At 56.9% G+C, this 22,719-nt stretch overlaps 2 protein-coding genes across 6 annotated transcripts in view; one reads left to right on the top strand and one right to left on the bottom strand.

Moving 5' to 3' along the window:
• Window positions 1–325: 325 nt before the first annotated feature.
• On the top strand, window positions 326–8,820 carry CD74 (CD74 molecule). Of its 2 annotated transcripts, XM_004471987.5 has the most exons (9): window positions 326–543; window positions 3,810–3,982; window positions 4,174–4,253; window positions 4,798–4,860; window positions 5,553–5,648; window positions 5,968–6,055; window positions 7,135–7,326; window positions 7,830–7,895; window positions 8,220–8,820. In XM_004471987.5, exons 1-8 carry the CDS (start codon window positions 467–469, stop codon window positions 7,877–7,879), a joined length of 819 nt encoding a protein of 272 aa, XP_004472044.1. In that variant the 5' UTR covers window positions 326–466; the 3' UTR covers window positions 7,880–7,895; window positions 8,220–8,820. The 2 variants fall into 2 exon arrangements, with proteins under 2 accessions (XP_004472044.1, XP_012385908.1); XM_012530454.4 differs by lacking the exon at window positions 7,135–7,326 and having other exon boundaries at window positions 331–543.
• A 2,644-nt stretch (window positions 8,821–11,464) lies between these two features.
• TCOF1 (treacle ribosome biogenesis factor 1) overlaps window positions 11,465–22,719 on the bottom strand; it is a 41,705-nt gene continuing 30,450 nt past the window's right edge. The window contains exons 18-26 of one of the 4 annotated variants that reach the window (XM_058280973.2): window positions 21,096–21,285; window positions 19,718–19,854; window positions 17,689–17,802; window positions 17,003–17,246; window positions 16,400–16,482; window positions 15,638–15,818; window positions 13,178–13,732; window positions 12,160–12,254; window positions 11,465–11,508 (exon numbers count right to left, since the gene is read on the bottom strand). In XM_058280973.2, the coding sequence (XP_058136956.1) occupies window positions 11,482–11,508; window positions 12,160–12,254; window positions 13,178–13,732; window positions 15,638–15,818; window positions 16,400–16,482; window positions 17,003–17,246; window positions 17,689–17,802; window positions 19,718–19,854; window positions 21,096–21,285 (1,626 nt within the window). In that variant the 3' untranslated portion in view covers window positions 11,465–11,481. Of the gene's footprint in view, window positions 11,509–12,159; window positions 12,311–13,177; window positions 13,733–15,637; window positions 15,819–16,399; window positions 16,486–17,002; window positions 17,247–17,688; window positions 17,803–19,717; window positions 19,855–21,095; window positions 21,286–22,719 lie in introns of those variants that run through there. The other 3 variants (XM_058280967.2, XM_071210717.1, XM_071210719.1) reach the window with 3 other exon arrangements.

The raw sequence follows: 22,719 nt of genomic DNA, 5'->3' as shown, positions 1-22,719 counted from the left end.
TAACTAAGGCCAGAGACAAGTGACAAAGGGGTGAGCAGTTCCTTTCTGCACTCATTCATCTGTGGGTGAGAAGGGAAGACAAAGGCCTTTTCTGCTTCAAAATATTTTCCTGTCTAGGGAGTAACCATCTGCCCATTTTTCGAAAGAGCCTAATGAATCCAAAGGTCTGCCCAGAAACAAGTGATGCAGGCCTGGCCAGCCAATGGAAGCGTGCTGGCCTTTCCACCTGCCCGAGGAGCCCCCTCCCCATCCTGCCCCGTGAAAGGCAGCTTTGCCCAAGTGGGGGTATTTCCAGCTTTGTGGCTTTCACTTCCACTTCTACCAGGTGGGCGGAGTGGACGCCTGTGGACGAATCAGAGTCCTCCTCAGCACCAGATTCAAGAGGTGAGCCCGTGCTCCAGGTTCCCAGACACACAGGCGGCGGCAGCAGCAGCAGGTTCTGTGGGGAAGACCAGAAGCCAGAGCCATGGACGAGCAGCGCGACCTCATCTCCAACCACGAGCAGCTGCCCATCCTGGGCCAGCGCCCCGCAGCCTCGGAGAGGTACGTATGAGCCCCCAAAGAGAGCCTGCGCTGCACAGACCTGCACGTGCCGCCCGAGGAGCCCTGGGTGGGAGCTACAGGGGGGCGCATTCAGGCTCTGGCTTTCACACTGACTTTTGGGATGACTTTAGCAAGTTTCTAGCCTGCTCGGGGCCTCGGTTCCCCTTCCTGTAAAACGAGGGAGTTCCTCAAGAGCAGGGGTTCGTAACCTTCTTTTTATCACGCACCTCTTCTAAAAATCCAGAGAGAGCCCTGGACCCTCCCTAGAGAAAAGCAGTTTCATACAATGCCGCAGGCAACATCAGGGCTTCACAGACCTTAGAAACCTTGGATCAGATTCTGAAAATGTTATGGTTCCCCGGTGGAGTTTCTAAGGGAACGGCAGATGCAATTCATCAGGCAGGACTTTTCTCCCAGTTATGGGGATCCATGTTTGTATCACGGGAATGGCAGGTGTCTGTAGACTAGAAGGAGACGCCTGCAGTCACAGGAGTGAGTGAGAGGAAGGGGCAGGGGCGCCTCTGGCGAAGTTTCTGAAAGGGGCCCAGAGTTGATGTGCGTAGCCATCCCCAGGACCCCGGGACCCACTCCCAGCCCCAAGACGGCCTCATTCATGTGTTTCTAAAAAAAAAAGGGTCCGGGGGGGCAAAGTGCAGTCACCCCAATCCCCTCACTTCCCCAAACTTAAAAAGGTTATTTATTATCTAGGGGGACTTCCAGCCTAATGTGATGTCAGCTGTTGCCAGGTAGAAAGGGTTTAGAAGAGACACTCAGAGGATGTCACCCTCTGGGTTCTAGGGCACAAGACAAGGTAACTAGAAGAGATCTCTGAAAATCCTGAGGAATCCCATGGCTAGGAGCCTTGGATAAATCGTGCCACTCTCGGCATCATCACAATGATAATGATAATGATAAAAGCCACAGTAACAGTGACCACTCACTGTGACCTGACACATAGTGAGTCCCCAGTCATTGTTATTATTTTAATGAAAATGCTAGACACAATCTAGTCCTTGCAGTAACCCTATGAGTAGGGTACTATGATTATGCCCATTTTTACCTTGATGGCAAAGTTTGAGCTCATATCATCCTCTGATCTCTCACTCAACAGGCCCATCTTGAGGCACAGTTTGTGGGGAGGGGAGGTGGGATGCCTCTAAGCTCAGGCCACCCTGGCTATTGCAGACAAAGGGTGGACTTACTGTTCAGGAGGGTGCCCCTTGCCAAATCCTCTGTTTTTTACTAAATTTTTAAAAATTGTGGTAACACATACATAACTTAAAATCTTAAAATTTATCATTGTAACTTTTTTTGTCTGGTTTTCCCTTCAGTTCAGTTACTTCTTCTAAAACCAGCCTGGCCCTGTGTGCTCAGGCCATTCCAGACTTGAGCCTGTTTTGGAACCTTTCCTGAACACTTCTGCCTGGCAACATTTGTGTCATGATTCCTGCTAGTTCTGGTTGGCTCCTGACTTTGGTCAATTACTTTTTTTATTCTAGAAGGAGGCAGGGGAAAGGGGGAGATAAAGGGAGGGTGTAACAAGGGTTGGCAGTGTTCCAGAACCAGGGGGCAGGCATTCAAGATGCATAAAGAGGAAGGAAGCCAGACGCTAAGGTTAGCCACGACCTCCCCTGGGAGGAGTAACAAGTGCTGTTTATGGAGGGCTAAGTCTGTGCTAGGTACAGGGCCAAGAGCTTCACCCGTAGTGTCTTGCTTAGTGTAAGAGCCCGTGAGCAGGTGCCCTCACTCCAGTGGCGTTCCTGCCTCAGCGGTGAGCAGCCTGGCCCACGTCCCCGGCCAGGGAAGGCGTACGGCCAGGACCCCAATCCTGCCTACCGAGTCTCATCGTCACCAAGCACCTCCGGGTTCTTAGGCCTTAGGAGAAACTGAGGTCCCGAGAGGGCAGGGGGCTAACCCCAGGTAGAGAGCCGGGACCTGAGCTGGGCGTGGGCTGCAGATGGGATGCCCAGCGAGGCTGGGAGCCCGAACCCCGGCGAAGACTGACGACTCGCGGGGACTTTCCACCAGCGTAGAGGCCGGCCACCTCTGCGCCTTGGGAAGGCCAAGAAGTGGAATTTGTTTCCTATTACGGTCCAGTCCCTCTCTTTCTCCACACATGGTTTCTACTTTCTGTCACCTTTCAGAATAACTATTCCGTGGCCTAGGCCTTGGGCGAGAAAACAGAGGGCTGGCAAGTGGAGAACCAATGAGAATGAAGTGTATCTATGATGTCATGAGTTACTAGGCAGAAGGGTCTCCTGGAGTTTCCTAAACCATCCTTGTTAGTTGTTGGTGTAATTAGGATGCAGGTAGATCCTGACAATTTCCAATGGGATCCTAGTAGCCCCTCCCCTGGGGTGGGTAAGGGGAGAACAGGGCAGAAGCTGTCAGGGACCAGGGGCGGGATCCTTTCATCCTCTGTACTGTACCACGTGTGGGTGTCCCAAGACCCTCCGCTACAAGGGCTCCCAAGGGCTGGGAGTGCCTCTCCGTCAGCGTGAAGCCAGCCGGTTCAGAGGTGTGAGAAATCCTCATAGGTCACCCAGGCTCGGGCACCTAGGTACTTCTCCGGCCACCGTCAGGTTTTGCTTCAAAGCAGAAAACCACCAAACCTGGAATTGCGGAGGTGACAGGCATTGGCAGGCACTCGCTCAAAGGCACGAGGAGAGTCTGGGGCAGAGGAGCAGGGCCAGGCTCCAGCCTGAGATTGTCCAGCGCCTCCCAACCCACTGCTAAAATGTCAAGGACCCACTTCTGTTTTCCAGGTGGACCACGTGCTCTGCCGTCCCCATCGCACTTCCCTTTTCTCCTTAAATCTGATTTTACTGCGGGACATGAACACCTCCTTCCCTTGAGGGGCGGCCCTGATCCTTAGGAGATCCCCACAGCAGAGGGTACCCGGGGGGATCCCCCACCTCCGTCCCTCACGGCAGAGGTGGGACACGGAGCCCAGAGAGGACAGAACTTGTCAAGGTCACACGGTGCCACTTGGCTCTTCCTCACTCCACTTGCAGCCCAGGGCAGCTCAGGGATTTCTACTTGGGTGGACTGTAGGTACAACAGTGGTTGGAGATAGGGACAGGGGAGTGACTTTAAGGCATGTTTCCCAGTTGACCCTCTAGTCTGTGCTTGCAGTGTGTTTACTAGGGTGGCTTAGGGCTGCAGGAGATGGGGCGGGTACACTCCCCTACTGGCAGCCAGCCCTTGGTGTAGCCACTTCCCAGGCCTCTCCTCTGACCCTAACTTCCTCCCCATCTTCCCAACAGAAAGTGCAGCCGAGGAGCCCTGTACACGGGCTTTTCCGTCCTCGTGGCTCTGCTCCTGGTGGGCCAGGCCACCACCGCCTACTTCCTGTACCAGCAGCAGGGCCGGCTGGACAAGCTGACCGTCAACACACAGACTCTGCAGCTGGAGAGCATGCGCATGAAGCTTCCCAAGCGTGCGTGCCCCGCCTCCGTCCTGTGTCCCGCCCCACCCCTGGGTCCCTCGCCACAAGACCCTTGTGCCCCCTCCCTCCGATCTAGAATTGCAGCCCCTTCTCATCTGGGACTGAGCTTTCAGCCCTGGATCTGTGTGCCCTCCTCCCGGGGCCCCGGGACCACCCTCAGGCTGTACCCTCTGTCCCCACAGCTGCCAAGCCCCTGAGCAAAATGCGGATGGCCACCCCTCTGTTGCTGCAGGCGCTGCCCATGGAAGGCCTGCCCCAGAAGGTGAGGACAGCCCCAGGCGGTGGGAGGGGGATGCTTGCCGGAATGGAGGGAGGGCCCCTGACCCAGCTGAAGCCCGGCTGGGGAGATGGCCCTGGCTGCTGTGGAAAGAGCAGGACCCACCTTGAGAGGCAGACTCCCTGGAGTGGGGAGAGAAAAACCTCTAGGGGCCATGCTTGGGGAGGAGGGCCCCCCCCTGTGGCTTGCAAAGTGCCTCTCACTTCCCATAGCGTCTTACAGTCCCCTCCTGGGCTCAGAGCACCTGACAGCTTATATGAATAACATTTCTGTCCACACAACCATTTTGGCCAAAACCCTGGGCAGGAAAGCTTTTGCCAGTCTGACCAATGAGGACATCGAGGCAGGGAAGGCAAAATTGTTACTCACGATCTCACCTTCGGAGGTCGCAGAGATGGGTCTGCTGAGTGCCTGGGACTCCAGACTCTGACCCAGACCCCAGCTATTGGCAGCTGCTCCAGGCCCCTGGGGCCCAGGCGCCCTCCCCTGGCGGCCAGCACTAGTAACCTTCTACTTCTTCCCTCCACAGCCCATGCAGAATGCCACCAAGTATGGCAACATGACCCAGGACCATGTCATGCACCTTCTCCTGGTGAGTGGGAGCCAGCGGGCGGGCCCACCGGCCCACAGGGTCTCAGTGAGGCTGAGCGCCAAGGGCCTGCGCCACCCAGCTCGCAGCGGACATTCAGTCTCACTGGCCAGGCTATCAGATGAACACAGACATGGGCCTTCAAGGGCCTTAAATGTTACATGTAGGCCAGCCCCCTACCCCTCATTTTTGAGATGGGGAAACTGAGACCCAAAGCCTGGAAATGACTGGCTCAAGACAACCCTTTTTCCTTGCCACATTTTTTACTGCATGTCCCCTCTATGCCACATTGTGCAAAGATCTGGGCCTCCATTGGGGAGCAAATGGACCCAGGCTAGTGGGAGACAAACAAAGGACAAGATCATGAGAAGAGTGCAGGGGGCTCTGTGACAGAAGAGGCAAGGGACCCAACCTAAATGGGAGTGGTCATGGAGGTAGTCAGGGTAGTCTTCCTGGAGGTGGTGAGACCTGAAAGAGGAGTAGGAACCTGCAGGGAGCTGTACAGCGTGACTGTCCTTATCCCTTCCTCTCCTTCCCCTCTCCTTGCTCCCATCATGGCTGAAGTTCAGAGTCCAGGTTTGATGCAGGTTGGTCCATTCCTCAGAATGGAAATCCAGGGGAATTTGGGCTGCGTATTTCACCTTGCCTGCCGGGGAGCTCTTTTTTACTGTCCTCCCTACCCTGCCCCTCTGCAGAAGTCTGACCCCCTGAAGGTGTACCCGCAGCTGAAGGGCAGCTTCCCAGAGAACCTGAAGCACCTTAAGAGCACCATGGAGGGCCTGGACTGGAAGGTCAGTGGGTTTCCCTGCATGGCCCCCTCACTCCTGGTTTCTTGGACAAGGTTGGGAAGAGGCCGGGTGATGGGTGGGCTGGGGAAGCCATTCTTAGGGACCTGTGGGACTTACCAGTACCTACAAACCCCTCATGCTGCAAAGCGCTTGGCGTTGAGGAACCACCTTGACAAAGCCCGGGGGAAGCAGGCTGTGGGGGTTTCTGCTTGAGTGTTGGGGCCCTGCTGGCCCTCCATGCCTCTGTCCCAGGAGCAAAGACAGGTAAGGCAGGGCCTTGGAGATGCCTAGCGAGCCTGACCCTCTCACTCTGCCCCATTAGGTCTTTGAGAACTGGATGCACCAGTGGCTCCTCTTTCAAATGAGCCTGAACTCCATGGAGGAGAAGCCCACTCAGACTCCACCTAAAGGTACAGGGAGCGGGAGTTTTGGGGTGCCAGGGTCTCTGGGAGCTTCCTCAGGGCTCTCCTGGAGCTATGGAGTTGAGGACCTTGAACACTCCCTGACCTAAGGACCACACCCTCCCCTGGGCTCTCTCAACTCTCACTTTCCATCTCTCCTGCTTATTCCTTCTGGGCCTGGCTGCCCCCAGCCCCCATCCTGTCCTTGAGCCTGTTTCACACCGTGGGGCCCATGGGGTACATAGACCTCCCTTCAGGAGGCGATTCCATTGTGGAGGAGGACACTAAGGGGGCCTGGAGCAGAAACAAACAAAACCAACCAGGAGCTGTCATGACCTTGCCCAGCTCTGCACTCGGCACGTTCTAGTGAGGGGGCCGGAGGGTTTGTGGTCCCCATACTGCAAGAGGTCTCCCCAGGGCACACAGCCAGTGAGTGCCAGACAGGAGGTCTTGGTTTTTCCACCTCATGCACACTGCGCACCAGGATTTTTATTTTTAGCTTCAAAGCCCCTACGAGTGCTGTGTTCTCATCCTAGTGTCATCTCTAATTTGCTGTGCAACTTGGGGCAAATGTTCCCTCTGAGCCACCATTCCCTGCAGTGGAAGATGATGGCCCACCCTGCTCTGGGTCTCATTTCTCCTTCAGTCACAGCAACACAGCATCACAGCGTGCATACATATAGCAGAGCATCTCAGGCCCCTGAGCCTAGAAGGCACCTTAGATGCCATCTCAATCAACTATCTAATGCTTGAATCTCCTCTACATCCCCAACAAATCACAACCCCCATTTCTACTTGGAGACCCCCTAGCAACAGGAAGCTTAGACTTACCAAGGTGTCCATTGCTTTTCTCTAGAAATCGGCATTGTAGGTGCTATTCCAAACTTTAACGGGTATTGAGAGTCTCAGAAGAAATCAAGTTCTGGGAGGAATTAGCCACACAGCCATTTGCTTCCTTTTTGATCTTGGACCTTGTTGGTCTAGGCTTCAGTTTTCCCATCTGTGCAATGGGTGGAGTGAGTGCAGCCACTTGGGCAGAAGGCATTGGGTCCACTCACTCACTGTCTTCACCATGCCTGTCGCTTCAGTACTGACCAAATGCCAGGAAGAGGTCAGCCGCATCCCTGCCATCCATCCGGGCACGTTCGTTCCCAGGTGTGACGAGAACGGCAACTATTTGCCGCTCCAGTGCTTTGGGAGCATCGGCTACTGCTGGTGCGTCTTCCCCAACGGCACCGAGGTCCCCCACACCAGGAGCCGTGGGCACCATAACTGCAGTGGTAAGCAGGGGCCACCATGCTTACCTAATCCTAGGGTTAGGAAGGCAGGGACAGTTGAGGGACAAGAGGGCCCCCTTGGCGTGCCTGGGGCCATGGCCCTCAAGATGGCAGGTCCCAGGGGCAGCCACTTAGTGATAGGCCCACCCCTTTATCCAGTCACTCATGTGTTCCTTCCTCATCTCTCTATCCATCTATTCATTCACCCATTCATTCTTTCTTCCTCCTGTCCACTTACCAGTCCTTTTGGTCCTCTGATCTCTTCACCCAGCCAGGCACTAACCACTTTTGCAGCTAGGAAGCCCACTGATGCAGTCATCTCAGGTCATCAGCCCCTTCCCTCCGTGGCCTTGCTCACTCAAGCCCCAACCACAGTCTTCATTGACAACCAGCGCCCTTCTGCTTGCTCCTGCTTTACCAGGCATTAGGCTGGCGGCTAGTTTGGGAGGAACTCGCCAGTGCTGGCTGGGCTGCAAATAACAAAGGAATTCGCTGTTGCTTTGCAGAGCTGCTGGAAATGGAGGACCTGTCCTCTGGGCTGGGTGTGGCCAAGTAGGATCTCAGCCAACAAGGTAAGGGCGCCTCCAGAGGGGCATTTGGTCCTCAGCAGGTCAGCCCCACCCTTCCAGCTTCCTCATGGGTAGGTGCCCAGCACAGCATGACCCTGGGCTACTTTCCAACAACCTGGGACAAACGACTGACAGATGAGGAATAGGGTTGGAAGGATGGCATGGGAGCAGGGGGTGATGGTGGATGGTCCATAATGGTCAGTAATTGTACCCGAGCACAGAGAGGTGGGGGTGGAGTTTCCTCAGATGTTCTGGGGCCCCGGGATGCTGGGAATGGGCAGGGGCAAGGGGCGTTTAAAGTTCATCCTCCTGCTTCTCTCTCCGTAGCCATCGTGTGAGCACAGCAGAGACAGTTGCCAGCACTCAGCCACGCCTGCATGGCCAGCTTTCTTGCTCCCTTCCATCTCCTAACCCAGCCCCCTCACTCCCCTTCCCTGCATCCCTCCCCCAAGCCCTCCCCTCATTCCATCAGACACCCTGGTGCCTGACTCTCCACCATCTTTGGGCACAACCAATCAAGTCAGAATAGCCCAGATCATCGGTGCAGGAAGGCCCCAAGCCCTGCCCCCTCACCAACGGGAACACAAGGCCAAGGAGGTGGACCAAACTGATTCTTCCTGACACCAAAGTGGCCTCCAACATGCATTCCCAAGATCCAGGCAGGGTGGGAAGGTACAGGGAAGAGGGGCCACCCTGACCCTATATCCAAACCCCTCAAATGTTGGGTACATCTGCTGTCCTCTCCATCTCTGGCTATTCACACGGGGGCAGGAGACATCCTCTTCCCTGTGCTGGGCATCGCTCACCCAGGAAGAACCCAGCCTCTCCACCCACAACCCCCCAGTTCCCTCTGCTCAGCAGACCCAAAGCTTGCCAGTGGCCCTCAGAACAGTGGCACACGTAAGAATAAAAAGTAGTGAGTAGAACACTCCCGGCTCCTGGCTGTCTATTGGGCTCTGACCTGTGTACCCCAAGGGGGCAATTAAAGACTGAATTAAAGCCTAGGGGGCCCACACACAATACTGGTGGGGCCAAGGGGGTTTTGGTTTTTGGACAGACACGCTTGGGTTATGTGTTCAGCACACAGGTATACTCTGTACCTTTAAAAGAAAACAGGCACTTGCCCACTGTTGTTTTTTTTTAAGGTACTGGGTCAGGGACTGAACCTGGGACCTTGTATGTGGGAAGCCAGTACTGAGCCACACTGGCTCCCTTGAACCAATGTGTTCGCTTTTGTTTTTAGGAGGCACCAGGGACCAAACCTGAGCCCTCCCATGTGGGAAGGAGGTGCTCCATCCCTGGAGCCACAGCCACTCCCCTTGCCCACTGTTCTTTAAGCAAATGTTCTCTTGGTCCCGCTTTCATTTTCCCATGTTCTCATTTTCATTTGGGTACCAAAAAAAAAACAGTGCAGTGACAGATGGCAGCAGACACAAGGCCTCAGGGCCAGGGAGAAATGGGGAGTGGGGGTCTGGGGAGACCTTGGAGGCCCCACCTAGCCAGAGGCCCGACTGTGGCTCAGCTCCAACTGGTTGTGGCCACGAGGGAGAGGAGGCCCCTCTTGGATTTCTTGACTCTTCAAGGAGCCAGAAAATGAGACTGGTGTAATCTCTCCATTTTTAAGGTTAAAGACTTGCTGTGGGTCAACAAAGCCCCACCAGGACACTGCTCCTGGCCAGGACACTCAGAGGGGAGAGGCCGTAGGGGATGGGCTTTGCCCAACGTCCTGGGTTAAGGGTACAGCCGGAGGCCAACCGGGCCTGAGACTTCCAGCCCGGGGCTCTCCTCCTCTGCGACCTCTTGCTGTCTTTGGAAGGCTACAGCCTTGGAGAGAAGCCTCCAAGCCTTCTTGGCTCCACACTGCTCTGGGCCTAGGGAAGTGGGCCTCTGAATCCTGGGTTGGCACAGTGGGACACATCTTTACTACCCCCACCCCCCAAGTCCCCATCAGGGGCCCCCGTGCCTGTTACCACCACAGAATGAGGGCAACGCCCTCCTAACTGGTTTCCTGTCCCCCAAAGCTGGCATTAGCCCCCTGCAACGCCTCCCATCTCTTGCCCCTGGGTATCTGCATGGCCTAGCATCTGGAAACCACCACAACCTTCCATGAACTGACAGCCCCCCCACCCCCACAAGCCTTCCCCACCCTATTTCTGTGCTCCCTAGCACCCAGAGTACTTCACCGAGACACTGCACTTCATGATTTCCCCAGTAAACTATCCCCTTCATCACGGTAGCCTACAGCCCTGAGACGTAGTCAAGAATGAAAGTGAGTATTTCACCTCATGGTGTCAGCCAGACTCTATCTTCCAAGAATAAACCAATTGCAAAATGTTTGCCCCAGATGCACTGGGAACTTATACCTTTCCTTCAAATCTTTTATTTTCTGAGTTCTTAGAAAAAAAAAAAAAAGGGAGAAAGTGACAAAAGGAGGACAAAGCCTCAGCATCTGCCAGGACCAAGTGGCGTAGGATGAGCTGCAGACTCGGCCTCCCTAGGCTGCAAAGCAAAGTGGTGGGAGGTCCCGAGGTCTTCGAGCATGTTGGGCTTGAGCAGAGAGGCAGGTCGTTAAAAAAATATATATATACTGTACACATCTGTATGAAGCGGCCTGGTCTGCAGAGCTGTCTTGTGCGCGTGGAGGGTGAGTGGGAGGCTACAGGTGCTGGGTGCACGTCTTGGACTGGCTGCTCTGCAGGGCTCACTGGCTTGGCCAGCACACTGGACACTGCGGTGGGCTGTTTTCTTCTGGGGAGGGAGGGGAAGTTAAAAACACAGTTCCCACCCATGGTGGGCAGAGGTCAAAGGCACAGGGAATGGATGGTCACCACTTGGCTAAGAAATTCCTGAGGGAAGGAAACACATCCAGAGGTAAGATTTCTTGACCTGATTTCCCATCACGGAGAACAAAAAAAAATCAAAAGGCAGTAGGCATCTCAGCAGAGCTGGCCCTCCCAGCACCGTCCCGGGAGCTGGGCTGAGGGCTACAGCGCTCACGCCACTCAGTCCTCACCACCGAGGAGGCAGGGCCTGCACCATCCCCCATTGACAGGGAGCAGGAGGAGGCCCGGAGGCTGGCCGATGTGGGTGACACTGCTCCGGCCAGCACAACCAGGTGGGAGCAGGGGCGTGAGTGGTTCACGCCGTCACCACCATCCCACAGGGCCTTTCCCGCACAAGGGAGTGCACATCCACTGGAATGGCTTGCCTCGAGCAAACCAAGGGCCTTCCCAGGAGGAACTGCCCTGACATTACACGAGCTGAACAGACCTCCAGCCGTATCCTCCTGCATCAAGAGGTCGTCCCAGCACCCGCCTCCTGAGGTGCCCTCAGTGCTGGCGCCCAAGGAGGGCTGTGTCAGCCGTTACCATTACTGTTCTGGATCCTTCACCAAACTGGCCCCAGTGACATTGAGGACAGTTCAGAACCTCTTTCGCCAGTTCACCTTCCCCTTGGGGCCAAGCTTCCAAGCCCTGCCTGGCTTTATATGGCCACAGAGGATGGCGGAGCTGCCCGTGCACCCCACGAGGGTGAGGAAAGGAGGAGCGAGGGTTCCCAGGCCGGATGCATACCTGCTGCTTTGTGCCCTTCACACTGTCTGCTCTGCTGTCTTCTTCTGTGAGGAGAGAAGTGGGAGAGGCTCTTGACCTGAAGCGGCTCCCCTCCCAAGGCTACCCCCGTCCTGGGCGTGCTGGCTCCCTCCTGAGCAGTCATAGCCCCCCAGAACACATACTGGGTATGCAGGGATCCCCGAGGGCCGGGACTGTGCCCGCGTCCTCAGGGAAGGAGCCCTGGGCTTTCAGCATAGACGTTCAGGTTTTCTACTCCCAGCCGCGAGCTCTGCTGGCCGCGGGGGAGGACCCTGCCACCTGCGTCTAGGTGCTGAGGCCCCGATTGGGTGGTAAGGACAGCCCTGCTCAGGGGACTGGCCTTTGACGCTCGTCTCCTTTGGTGGGCATGCCCTGCCAACTGGGACAGACACATCCTCAGTAAGCCTCCCCTTCGCCCCCGTACATTCTCCTATCTCACGGACAAGAGAGGGTCACTGCCATAGCTGACCACAGGCAGACTCCATGCCTCCTCTGGAGGGAATATGCCCTCCCTGGCTGTCCCCAGGTGTCACAGCTCCCAAGCTCCCCACGGGACCCCAAGAACGGAAGGCAGGCAGGGGCCAGTCTGACATGTGTGGGATGAAGTGACAACATTCATCCCAGGGACTGGTGTGGGTCCCCTGCCTGGCCTGAGAACCCTCAGGAACTCACTCTACCTTTTTCTTCTTTTTCTTCTGGGATGGCAAGTCAGTATCTTTGGTTGAGGCCTTTTTTACTTTCTTCTTTTCCTTTTTTTCTTTGTCTTTTTTTTCTGAGAGAAGAAAATAAGCTTCCTGAACAGCAGATGTTACTCCTAAGTGGCAGTCACTGACGGGAGACAGGCAGGGCAGGGCTCTGGGCGCCCTAGAACTCACCCTCCTGCGGCTGCCCAGCTCTCCCTCCACACCACGGGGTGCCAGTGGCCCCCCGAAAGCGGAGCCTCCATGCCCCCCGCAGGCCATGGACACCTGGACTCTTCCTAGTGCTTTTGACATTAACTTGCTTTTTAAAATGCCCACACATTTACTTTAAAAGGATACTTTATACCCCTACCATATGTGGGAATCTGCTAAAACCAGACAACCCGTGCTGAGCACCTCCCCATGAGAGGTCCTAGAATGAGCCGCTCTCGAGGCATCTACCTGGTCTTGGCGCCTCTGGGACAATGCCCAGAATTCAATGTGGTCTTACTGCTGGTAGAGTCTAGCCCAGAGCTCAGTAAGAGGAAGCTGTCACTACTGTGGGGAAACTGATGCCCAGAGAGATGGGGCTTGGGATGAGCACTCGGGGTTGGGGATCCCTGTCCATTCTGCACCTGGGGAGCTGGTTGGGGAAAGGGTTCCCTGGAGGCCTGCTGACTCAGGTCAGAGGGGAGAGGCCTGGCTTCCCGACCGTGCTCAGGCTGGGGCCTGAGTTGGGACCCTCAAGAAGCCTGAAGCTCAGAGCCTGTGCCCGCTGGGCCCCCTAAGTGAGCAGCGTGCTCTGGGAACAGACCATCCTGGGTACCTCCTGCACTGCTGGACCGGCTGCCTTGGAGCCTGGCTCTGGCTTTCCCACCTCCTGCCCCAGGACCCGGGGCAAACCAACCCTCGGCCTCTCCCTTCTACACGGGTAGAAGGTGCTGACCAGGGGACCCCACCGCCACCCAGCACGGGTGCAGGGATGCCCGCTCCGGGCTGCAGCCCGGTCACTTACTCTTGTCGGATCTCTTCTTCTCCTTCCTGCTCTTTGGGTTGCCTTGGTCTCCACCCTCCACCTTCCCCACTCCCAGCTCCCCTCCTGGCTTCTCCTTGGCCCCTCGGGAGCTAGGAGAGCCCTTCCCCTTCTTTTCCTGGATGTCGCCACTCGCTTTGTCTCTCTTTGATTTCTCCTTGGAAGTCCTGGGGGCCTGTTCTGGAGAATCAGCACCGTCCCTGCCTTCCCCAGCTGCCGGCTGCTTCTTCTTCTTGTTCTTAGGGGTCTTGGCAGCTGGCTGGTCTTCCGACAGCTTCCGCTTACGGTCCACCCGGGCCTTCTTGCTGCTCTCCTTGACGGCACCCACGGCCACCTTCCTTTCCTGCTCCAGCAGCTCTGCGAGGACCTTCGCCACCGAGGCTTGCACTTGGGCCTCACTCAGGGGCCAGGGTGCGCTCCGGATGCGCTGGGCGATGTCGCTCTGCAGGGCCAGCGTGGAGGCCTGGGGGTTCACAGCCCCTTTCTTCGGCTTCCGTGGCTTCTGAGGTTTGGTGCCCAGGGCGGCCTCTTTCTTGCCTATGAGAGAGGACTTGGGGTCATGGATGTGAAGGAAATGGAGTGAAGGTCTCTCCAGGTATGAGGTGGTGGTTCAGAATCCACCTCCTCCTCACACCGGTACCAATGGGAAAAGCAAGGCCAGCGGTCACTGTCCTCACCAGGTCTCCAAACTCACACCTGTCTACCAGCCTCACACACCAACATCACTTCCAACCAGAGCCCTCTCCTCGTCTTCCCTGCCAAAAACTCCACGCAGATTGTGTTTGGGGATGGAAAACTACTCCAGAATGTTCACGAAATGGCCTGAAGTCCGTCACAGGAGGAGGGAGAGGGCACGTCTAGCCAGGAGTCCTGAGCTGGGGGCTCTAGGTCTGGCTTTAGCACCAAGTTGTTCTGTGACCCTGGCCAGGACCTGCTCCTCCAGGGACTCCGCGTCCCCGCTGATAGAATGAGGAACTGGGTGAGCAATCGTGGGGACAACAGTGAGGCCATCAGACCTGCCTCGTGTGCCTCTCCACCCAGCCCTTGCCGGCCTGGAGTCCAGGCCTGGGGTCCAGGTGCTCAGGAGGCTGCTGGCGCCCTCAGGGCACATGCAGGCGTGGCTGACTAAGCAGGTTTGCTGCCTGCCAGAGTGACTTCTGGTGCAGCCTTTGTTTAGAATTTTCCACGCCTCTGCTCTCCTTTGATAATTGTGTGCTGACTACATGTGTAAAAAAAAACCTTCCACAGCCCCCTCTGAAATGTCTCCCTGTCGCACCCGCCTCTCACAAAAAAAAAAGCTGGGGAAGAAAGTGAGCAACGACTCCGCTGCTGCTCCGGCTCAGGGCAAGCTGCAGCCCAAAGCCCGGGAAGGGAGATGTGGGACTTGTCCGTGCCCCAGCTCTGAGAGGGGATGCAGGGTCTGGCCCTGGCTCACCGTTAGGAGCCCAGGCAGGGGCCGGTCCCTGTGGCGTGCATCAGCCCCGCGAGAGCGCCCCAGTCCCAGGCGGCGCCAGAGCCTCGGTGGGCCGGGGCAGGGGGCAGGGCCAGCAGAGCCGGGGGCTTGGGGTGCATGCTCCTGTGGATGGAGACCCAATCCAGCCCTTCGGTGGTTCTCGAAAGAGCAGGAGCCGGCTGGAGAGGGAAGCTGAGGAGGACATAGCTCACCCCAGAAACCCCACTGCCCACAGCCCACTTCTGTGCTTCCTGCCTGTAAACACCTAGACAACCAAGGCTGGGGAACCCTTCCAGCTGTCCAGGGGAGCCCATCTAAGATACTTGTCCCCAGCTCCGGGTCAGGGTAGTTGATGCCCCAGGCTGTATGAAGTCCAGCCTCGAGCAGCATCCTGTGACCCCAAACACTGCACTCCTACTTTCTACCTGTGCCACGACAGCACAGGCTGGACGCATCATCCCTGCCCTGCATAGTGAAGAGCAGAGTACCAGAGTGGCCGGGGGGCTTGGCCAAGGCTTCAGAGGTAGTCCGAGCACCCCCGGGCCCAAACGCAGGCCTCCTCAGGCCAGTCCATGGCTCTGGGGCCTTCTCCCAACGTGGCTTTGTGCCTTCTGTCTGACCCCGAAGTCCCTGCACCCACACCAAGAGCCCAGCTCGACTCAACCACTTGCTGGGAGGAAATGTCAGCTGGGCCAGCCAGAGGGCCAAGGCTTTTGGCACCCACACCCAAAAGCTGCTTCCTCTCGGTCAGGTGCCACCCTGCCAGGGCGCAGCAACGTCTGCCAGGGTTGGATAAACCCTGCTTCGGGCTGTGGCAGACCACAAAGTCGCCTCCAAGTCTGATGAAGGGGTTTGATGCCCGACTTGGAGAGGGCCTGTGGGCAAATAGGACCATGCTGCTGGGACTGCTCCCGAGAGAAGCAACAGGGGGGCCTCCAGTGTGCCCCCCACTACCGACCTCCTCATTCCTCCCGTGGCCCTTGACTCACCTTTTTTAGGGGACGTGGTCGTTGCTGCTTGCTGGTGCCCCACCTCCGGCTTGCCACCTGGGGCATCTCTGGTGGCCGTCGTAGAGGAAATCGAAGGGTTGGTGTCTGGCCTGGCAGTGGCCTTTGAAGCCTGGGAATCGGCTGGTGTTGACCCGGGGATCACATAACCTGAGAGGAGAGACTGCAGAAGCCCAGTGTGAAAAAGGCCTGGACACTGCCCCACCTAAACGCGGCCCGCTCAGGAAACCGGCCCAGGGAGCACCAAGAGCAGGACGGAAGTGCCGGTGCACAGCGAGCGCGCGGGCCCTCCCTTCCAGCTCCTCAGCCCTTGCTATGCAGCCCCCTGCACTGCTTTAACTAAAACAGACTTTAGACAGACGCATGTACCAGGGAAGTTTCATGTTACTAACGCAAAAGGGGACTCGCAAGGGCTTGCCACTGACAAATGGTTACCTTAAAGGAAATCCCACCTGATAAAACAGAAAGCTTTTGTCTAGGCATCACCTAAAATCAAAGCCAGTCCTTTCTACAGACCCCATGGTTAGGGACTCGTGGCTTTAAGGCTGAAATGAGGCCTTGGGGGAGGTGGCAGCCTGGCTCTAGTCTGCTGGCTGGGCCGTGCCTCGGGAATCAGGGCCGCCCTCGTGCCTTGCGGACAGGACCGTGCCCACCAGGGACCTTGCTCTGGTACGCTGGGAGGACCGCACCAGGTGGAGGGGGGCCTGGGCTCCCCCGAGGCTGCCGGCCCTCTCCCTGCGTTACCTGGGAAGGCTCCACCACCTCATCCTCGCTGGACTCTGCTGTGGTCTCCTCCACCAAGGTCTCCTTCCTGGAGGGGGCTGGACCTACTGGAGAAACAAGGTATCCTGTTGGGAGCCCCAGGAGGGCCCCAGGGTGGGCCTCACCCTCTTGAGGAGGGTCCCTCCGTACGCCCCTCGCCCTCCTGCCCAAGGCCTCATCTGCTTCCCACTGCTCCCCCTCCAAATCCAGGTGGTATTCACAGCATTCCAGCTGAGCCACCTGCTGCCAAAGCCTTCACCTGTAAACCCCCAGGGCCCACCGAGAGTTCCCTGCTTTCCCCCATGGCGGAAGTACGACCCTGGAATTTTGGGTTGTCAGCTGCAGGAACCTAATACCAAAAGCTAGAAGTGGTTAAACAGCAGAGTCAGAAAGGACTCTGAAGTCATTTGTATAACTCCTCATGGATTGTATACAGGTGGGGAAACTGAGACCCAGAGCGGGATGACTTGACCAAGGCCTCAGAGCAAGTTGAGGTTCAGAGCTGAGGCTGGCGCTCTGGGCTCTACAGGCCACCCCTCATCTCCTTCCAGGCCCACCCTAGCCTTTCCCTTCCACCACCCTCACCCAGCCTGGCTGCCGCCTTGGCCGTCTGGGTCCCCTTGGCGGGCTCCTCACTCCCTGAGGAGCTGTCACTGCTGTCCTCGCTGTCATCTGAGGTCCCAGAGGCCTTGGCTTTGGGGCAGCCCAAGGGGGCGGCTGCAGGCTGCTGGGCCTCAGGAAGCTTGGGTTTTCTGAGCTTGGTCGTGCTGGTCTGGACAGCAGTGCTCTGGGGACTCAGCACAGGGAGCTTTCCTAGAGCACTGTCAACCTAATTTGGTGAAAGGAGAAAAAGGAGAAGGGAAAAATTAGGGAACATAAGGTGCTCTCTGAACACAGGGGTGGGGTACTGTCAGGTACGTCACCTCCATGGCCTTACTTCATCCTTCTCTCTAAGATGTTACCTATTGTTATAGATGAGGCCAGAGGCCCAGGGAGGTAAGGTCATGTGCCAAGGTCAAACAGTAGGTAAGCCATGGCCTGAATCCTGGTGCTGGGATTCAGGCCAAGACTGTGCCCTCCCTTCTACCTCTGTGGCCTTTCTCACTGTCCCCTCTTGCCTGTCCAAGGCGGGGCCAAGGATGAACACAGCCCTGCTCTGGGGAGCAGAGGTGGTGGGCCTGGTTCCCTTGCTCCCAACAACTCTTCTGACAGTTCCCCTGGACAGTGGACCTGATCTGTCCCATCTGTAACGCCCTGCTCTCCAAGCTCACCTCACTTGAGGACTGGGTCCTGGCAGAGGGAGGCTGGGCCTCACTGGCTTTCTGGGCAAGGACTTTCAGTGCGGCCTGGGTCAGTGGGAGGGAAGCTGGATTCTTCTTCGTCACCTGCGGACAGCAAGGAGCAGCCCTGAGACTCAGGGGTCCATGGGGTGCCGTCGCTGCCGTGCCATCGTTAGGTCCTGACTGGCTGGCGTGGGAGGGGCCCCGGCAAGAGGAGCTGGAGTGGGGGCCTGTGTGGCAGGTCAAGGGGCAATGCTGCCATCTGGGTGGGGAGCAGGTGCCAGGCTGCAGGTTGTGTTTCACTTCCTACATCTACCAGCAGCTAGACAATTTAAAAACATGAAACTGGTTGTGCCCCCAAAGCCTCCAGGCCTCCCGCTGCCCTTCAGATGCAACACCAGCCCCTCCGCACGGCCTCTCCCGGCCTTGCTGTTGACTCCACTCCAGTTCCCCGTCTTCTCTGGGTTCCTCTGACCCCTGAGTGCTTTTCCAGCAGGGCCTTTGCGCCTGCTGCCCCCATGCCTGGACTGTGCCCCCAGCTCATCCCGAGACTGCTGCTTCCCCTGCACCATCTCGGGAGCCCTTCTGGCTCGCCCTTTCTAAAGCACCCTGCGAGGCCCTGAGGACAGGACTGCGCCCACCAGCAGCCCAGCCCAGAGCTAGTCCCCAGGTTAGTCTGTTTCCTTCGAAGTACCTACCACAATTGGTGAATGCTTTATTTATTTTTGGTTTTGTTTAAAGGCTGCCTGGACCCTGCCTGCCTCACTCATGTCAGACCCTCAGGGCCACGAGTGGAGCAGGTGCTCAGCGCCACCTGCTGGCTGAAGGGCTGAACGGGGGCAGGCTTCTGAGCAGCGACCACCGCCCGGCCGCACCCCCCGCACCTGCTCCTGGGAAGCTCTTCCTGGGTTACAGCTCGTGCTGACTGCCACTGGGTGGGTGGGGCACCAAACCTAAGCTGGGGCGACCCAACTCCCCTCCAGCCCACCCCAGCTCTCTCCTGCCCTCTCCTTCTTGATGGGATGGGATGTGGCCAAAAGAGCTCTGGGTTGGGAACCAGGAGACGTGTGTTCTGGTCTGACCTAATCTGGGTTAAATCACACCCTCTTTGGGGAGCTTGGCTTCACTATCTGAGCAATGGGCATTAATCCTACCCTGGCAGCTTTCAGATTCAGGCAAGAACCAAATAAATGTGCACTGACCATGGTGAAGGCTGGGAAGGGTGCTGACAGTCGTGACTATGAATGTCAAAAAAGGGCAGGGAAGTGGATGTGGCTCACGCAGTTAGGTGCCCACCTCCCACATGGGATGCCCCAGGTTTGGTTCCTGGTACTTCCTAAAGAAGACAAACAAGGAGCAGAAAACAAGCAGACATCGAGCAAAAAACAAAACAAAACCTCCAAAAAACCTCCAAAAAACCCACAATGAACAAACAAGAAAAAACAACGAGTAGACAATGAGTAAAAACAACAAGCAAGCAAGGCACAGACAGTGAACAAAAAAAAAAAACCAAAACAACGAGCAGGAAGCAGATGTGGCTGAAGTAGTTGGGCACCCGCCTCCCACACAGGAGCTCCCAGGTTCGGTTCTGGTGCCTCTTAAAGAAGAAACAAGCAGACAACGAGCAAACACAACAAGCAAAAAGACAAGCAAAAAGACGAGGGAGCCATTTTAGGGAGGGGGAAACAACAGCGACAACAAAAACAAAAAAACAACTACTGAAAAAAACAACAAAATCAAAGCCCAGTCATGTCAGAAAAGCTGATGAGGGAGTTGAGGCTGAGCTGGCTGCAGCCCTGAAGCCATGTTCCCACCTTACTCTTCCTGACACCTCCAAAGTGATTTGTTAACTGCATCAAGGCAGCAGCCAGAAGGCCAGGAAAGCCTTGGGCTGTGGGGGCAGCTCCTCTGGGTGGGTGGATGAGAGTAATTACAGTGCAGACCGTGTGGGGAGGGCCTAGGCAGAGCAGGGACCCCCACCCCCGACTGTCCCACAGCCTTGCCCTTGCCCACCGGGTACCTGGGTGGCCGGTGCCTCCTTCTTCTTGCCTTCCGACTCCCCACTGGACTCCTCGCTGCTGCTGGTGCCGGCAGCTCTGGCTCTGGGGGCTGTCCTTGGGTGGACAGCGGGTACAGTCACCATGCTGGTTCTAATAACTGAAACGGAGTGGGGTGGGGGGGTGACGGCCACAACTCACCAGCTATGCCTGGGGGCCTGGCACTGTGCCCAGTGTTCAGGCAGAGGAAAGCTTATTCAATCCCTCCCCAAGCCTTTCAGGCAGAAGCTGTCACGATCTCCACCCTACAGATGAGGACACCAAGGCTCAGGGAGATCAAACGGCTGCGTGGCCGTGACCTCAGGCCTTCTCCTCAGCTCTGCCTGCGCGTCGCTCCCCCTCGCCGTGCACTCTCAGCTGGCCAGGCTGCTGCTTGTGAGCGACGGGCTAGAGCACTGGTGCCAGGCGAGACGCCCCTGACATTTAACCCAGTCTCCCGTGAGGGTCGTGGGCAAAGGCTCAGCAACACCGAGCAACGGCAGCACTGTTAACAAAAGCCCTCCACCTCCTCCAACGCCGTCCTGGTTAAATGAACTATGCATGTCCACCCAGAGACTACTCTGTGGCCAGGAAGAACCATGCTGCAAATGCACGGTGACAAAAAGGCAAGGTTCACAGTGTACCAAGGAAAGCCTTCCGGACATTCTGTACAGTCTCGCTTAAAAAACATACACGTGCGTTTCTATAAAGCTCAGTCATTAAAGGTTGATAGCAATTATTTCAAGCAGTGGGATTCCAGGTGATATTTTTTTGTGTTAATCTGAATTTCTTAATTATCCCATCAAGGCCAAGAACGCCTTGGTATTATTATTTCCTCATAATAACAATACCAATACTATTAACCACTTTCCTGCCATCACTGGTAGAATCACAGATTGTCAGAATCAAAGAAATCCCCCATTTGGTCCTGTGTCCCTTTCCTACAAGTAATCCTCTCCTTGAGCAATGTCTTCGCTTAGGGATTATCTAACCTCCTTTACATGCCACCACTGATGAGAAGCTCACTACCACCCTGACAGGCCACTCTGTTCAGACAGTCGATTGTTAGAAAGCTCTTCCTTAGACTATGTAGAAACCTGGTCTCATTGCTTCTAGCCACTGGGTTGGGTTCTGGCCTGGAAACCCCAGAGAGAGGACGGCAGATCTGAGCCAGCCCCTCATCAGGCTGACAGTGCAGGGCCCAGAGGCCTGGTCCAGCCCCTCCTGACCTGGAGCCTGCTGCGGGCCGTAGGCCAGCGCCCTCTCCCCTGTGGGCTGCAGTGAGAGGGACGGCGGCCCTCCCCGCTGCGCCTGGCGGCCGTGGCCGGGGAGTGGAGCACTGCGTGGCAGGGCCGTGCTCACCAGGAGGAGTCGGGCACTGCGTGGCGGGGATCACGTCCTCATCCTCGCTCTCGGAGGAGGAGCTCCTGGCTGTGCTCTCCGAGGCCCAGGCCTTCCTCGGGGTGCTTGCAGCCGGGGCTTGCGCGGGGGTAGCAGCTGGGCCAGCTGGACTACGATTAGGGTCGACAAAAATCAGAGGGGGTTTAATCACCTTGAAAAACAAAAACAAAAACAAAACACACCCCCCCAGTGATTAAAGGTTTGGCTTTTAGGGGGAAAGGAAAAGGGGAGGGGAGGGTTTTACAAGGCGCCAAAGGGCTTGGAGCAGCTGAGCAAAGTTAGAGGCTGTTCCGGCTGCCCAGGGCACTCAAACGCCCCTCCCACCCCGGCCACCTGCCAAGACCCAGCCCAGCGCCTCACAGCTCACGGGAGTCCACCCGACCCTCAGGACAAACCCGAGGCCAGCAGACCACCCACTGGACAGCTGGGCAAGGAGAAGTCCAGAGAAGAGGGTGCCCGAGGTCACACAGCTTAATGAAAGCACGGTCAGGGCAGGACACTGTTCAGTGGCCTCTGGTGTGGCTGACTTCAGAGACGCCCACAGAGCGGGGGCACTGGAAGCAGTGCTGCCCACACTCGTGGTTATGACACGCGCTTTACCCCGGGTTCACCTAGCTGCCCGCCCAGAGGTCCGCGGCAGCCCTCCTGGAGGCGGCCAGGTTCTTCAACAAGTGAACGATGCGGGGCAAGGGCAGGAGATCCCCAGGCCTAAGGGTCTAATAGCTCTCCACGGGGGAGGCCCCTGTTTGGACTCGTATGTGAATAAGTGGAGTAGAAAAACCACTCCTTAGACAACCAGGGAATTGGGGATGCTTATTAGGCAACATTAAGTTAATGTCAATCTTAAAAACAGAAACAACCCTGACCACTGAGAACTGCAGAAACCCTGGCGAATGAGGTGACATGTCCGAGACTGGCTTAAAGTAATCCTGGGTGCCGGGGACTGGTGTGGGACAGGTGCATGAAACGAGCCTGCTCCCATGAGCTGGTAACTGTTGAGGCTGGATACGGGATGGAGCGATTCTATTATTCTCTCCAGCTTTGGGTATGTTTTAAACTTTCTTATAAAATATTAAAGGGGGAGGGGAGGAGAGGAATTGCTGCCCAGGCCCTCAAAGCAGCAGCTTCTGGCACTGTGCAGAGCAGCCTGGCTGGCTCCATGGGGCTGTTTCCTTCCCACTCAGCACCACCCCTTCCAGAACGCCCCCCACTAGAGAGAGCACATGGGGCACGGCACGGGGGAGCTGGAAAGTCCACTTTTCACTCTCCAGTTTCTATCTGGGTTCGGGCTCCACCCCGCTCTGGCCAGGGCAAGCGCCTGAGGCCCAGGTGGGGCCAGGGCTCTGCCCGCCACACCACCTGGCACCTCCTGCGGCCTGGCTTGGCACTGCCCTCCCACCCCCAGGTGCTGCGGTGAGGGCAGTAAAGTAAAAAGTAAAGCCGAGAAGAGGCCCGCCCGAGGGAGGCAGCTCCGCCGGGCCCAGGCCCTTCCCACCCCTGCCAAGCTGCCGCCCCCGCGGCTGCTCTGATCCGCCACTTCCAGAGTCTTCCTTCCCACATGATGAAAGGGAGAAGGATGGAAAGT

The sequence above is a fragment of the Dasypus novemcinctus genome, chromosome 2, assembly GCF_030445035.2.
Source record: "Dasypus novemcinctus isolate mDasNov1 chromosome 2, mDasNov1.1.hap2, whole genome shotgun sequence".
Taxonomy (NCBI): domain Eukaryota; kingdom Metazoa; phylum Chordata; class Mammalia; order Cingulata; family Dasypodidae; genus Dasypus; species Dasypus novemcinctus.
The sequence above is the reverse complement of the archived record's forward strand: the minus strand, read 5'-3'. Positions and strand labels throughout refer to the sequence as shown.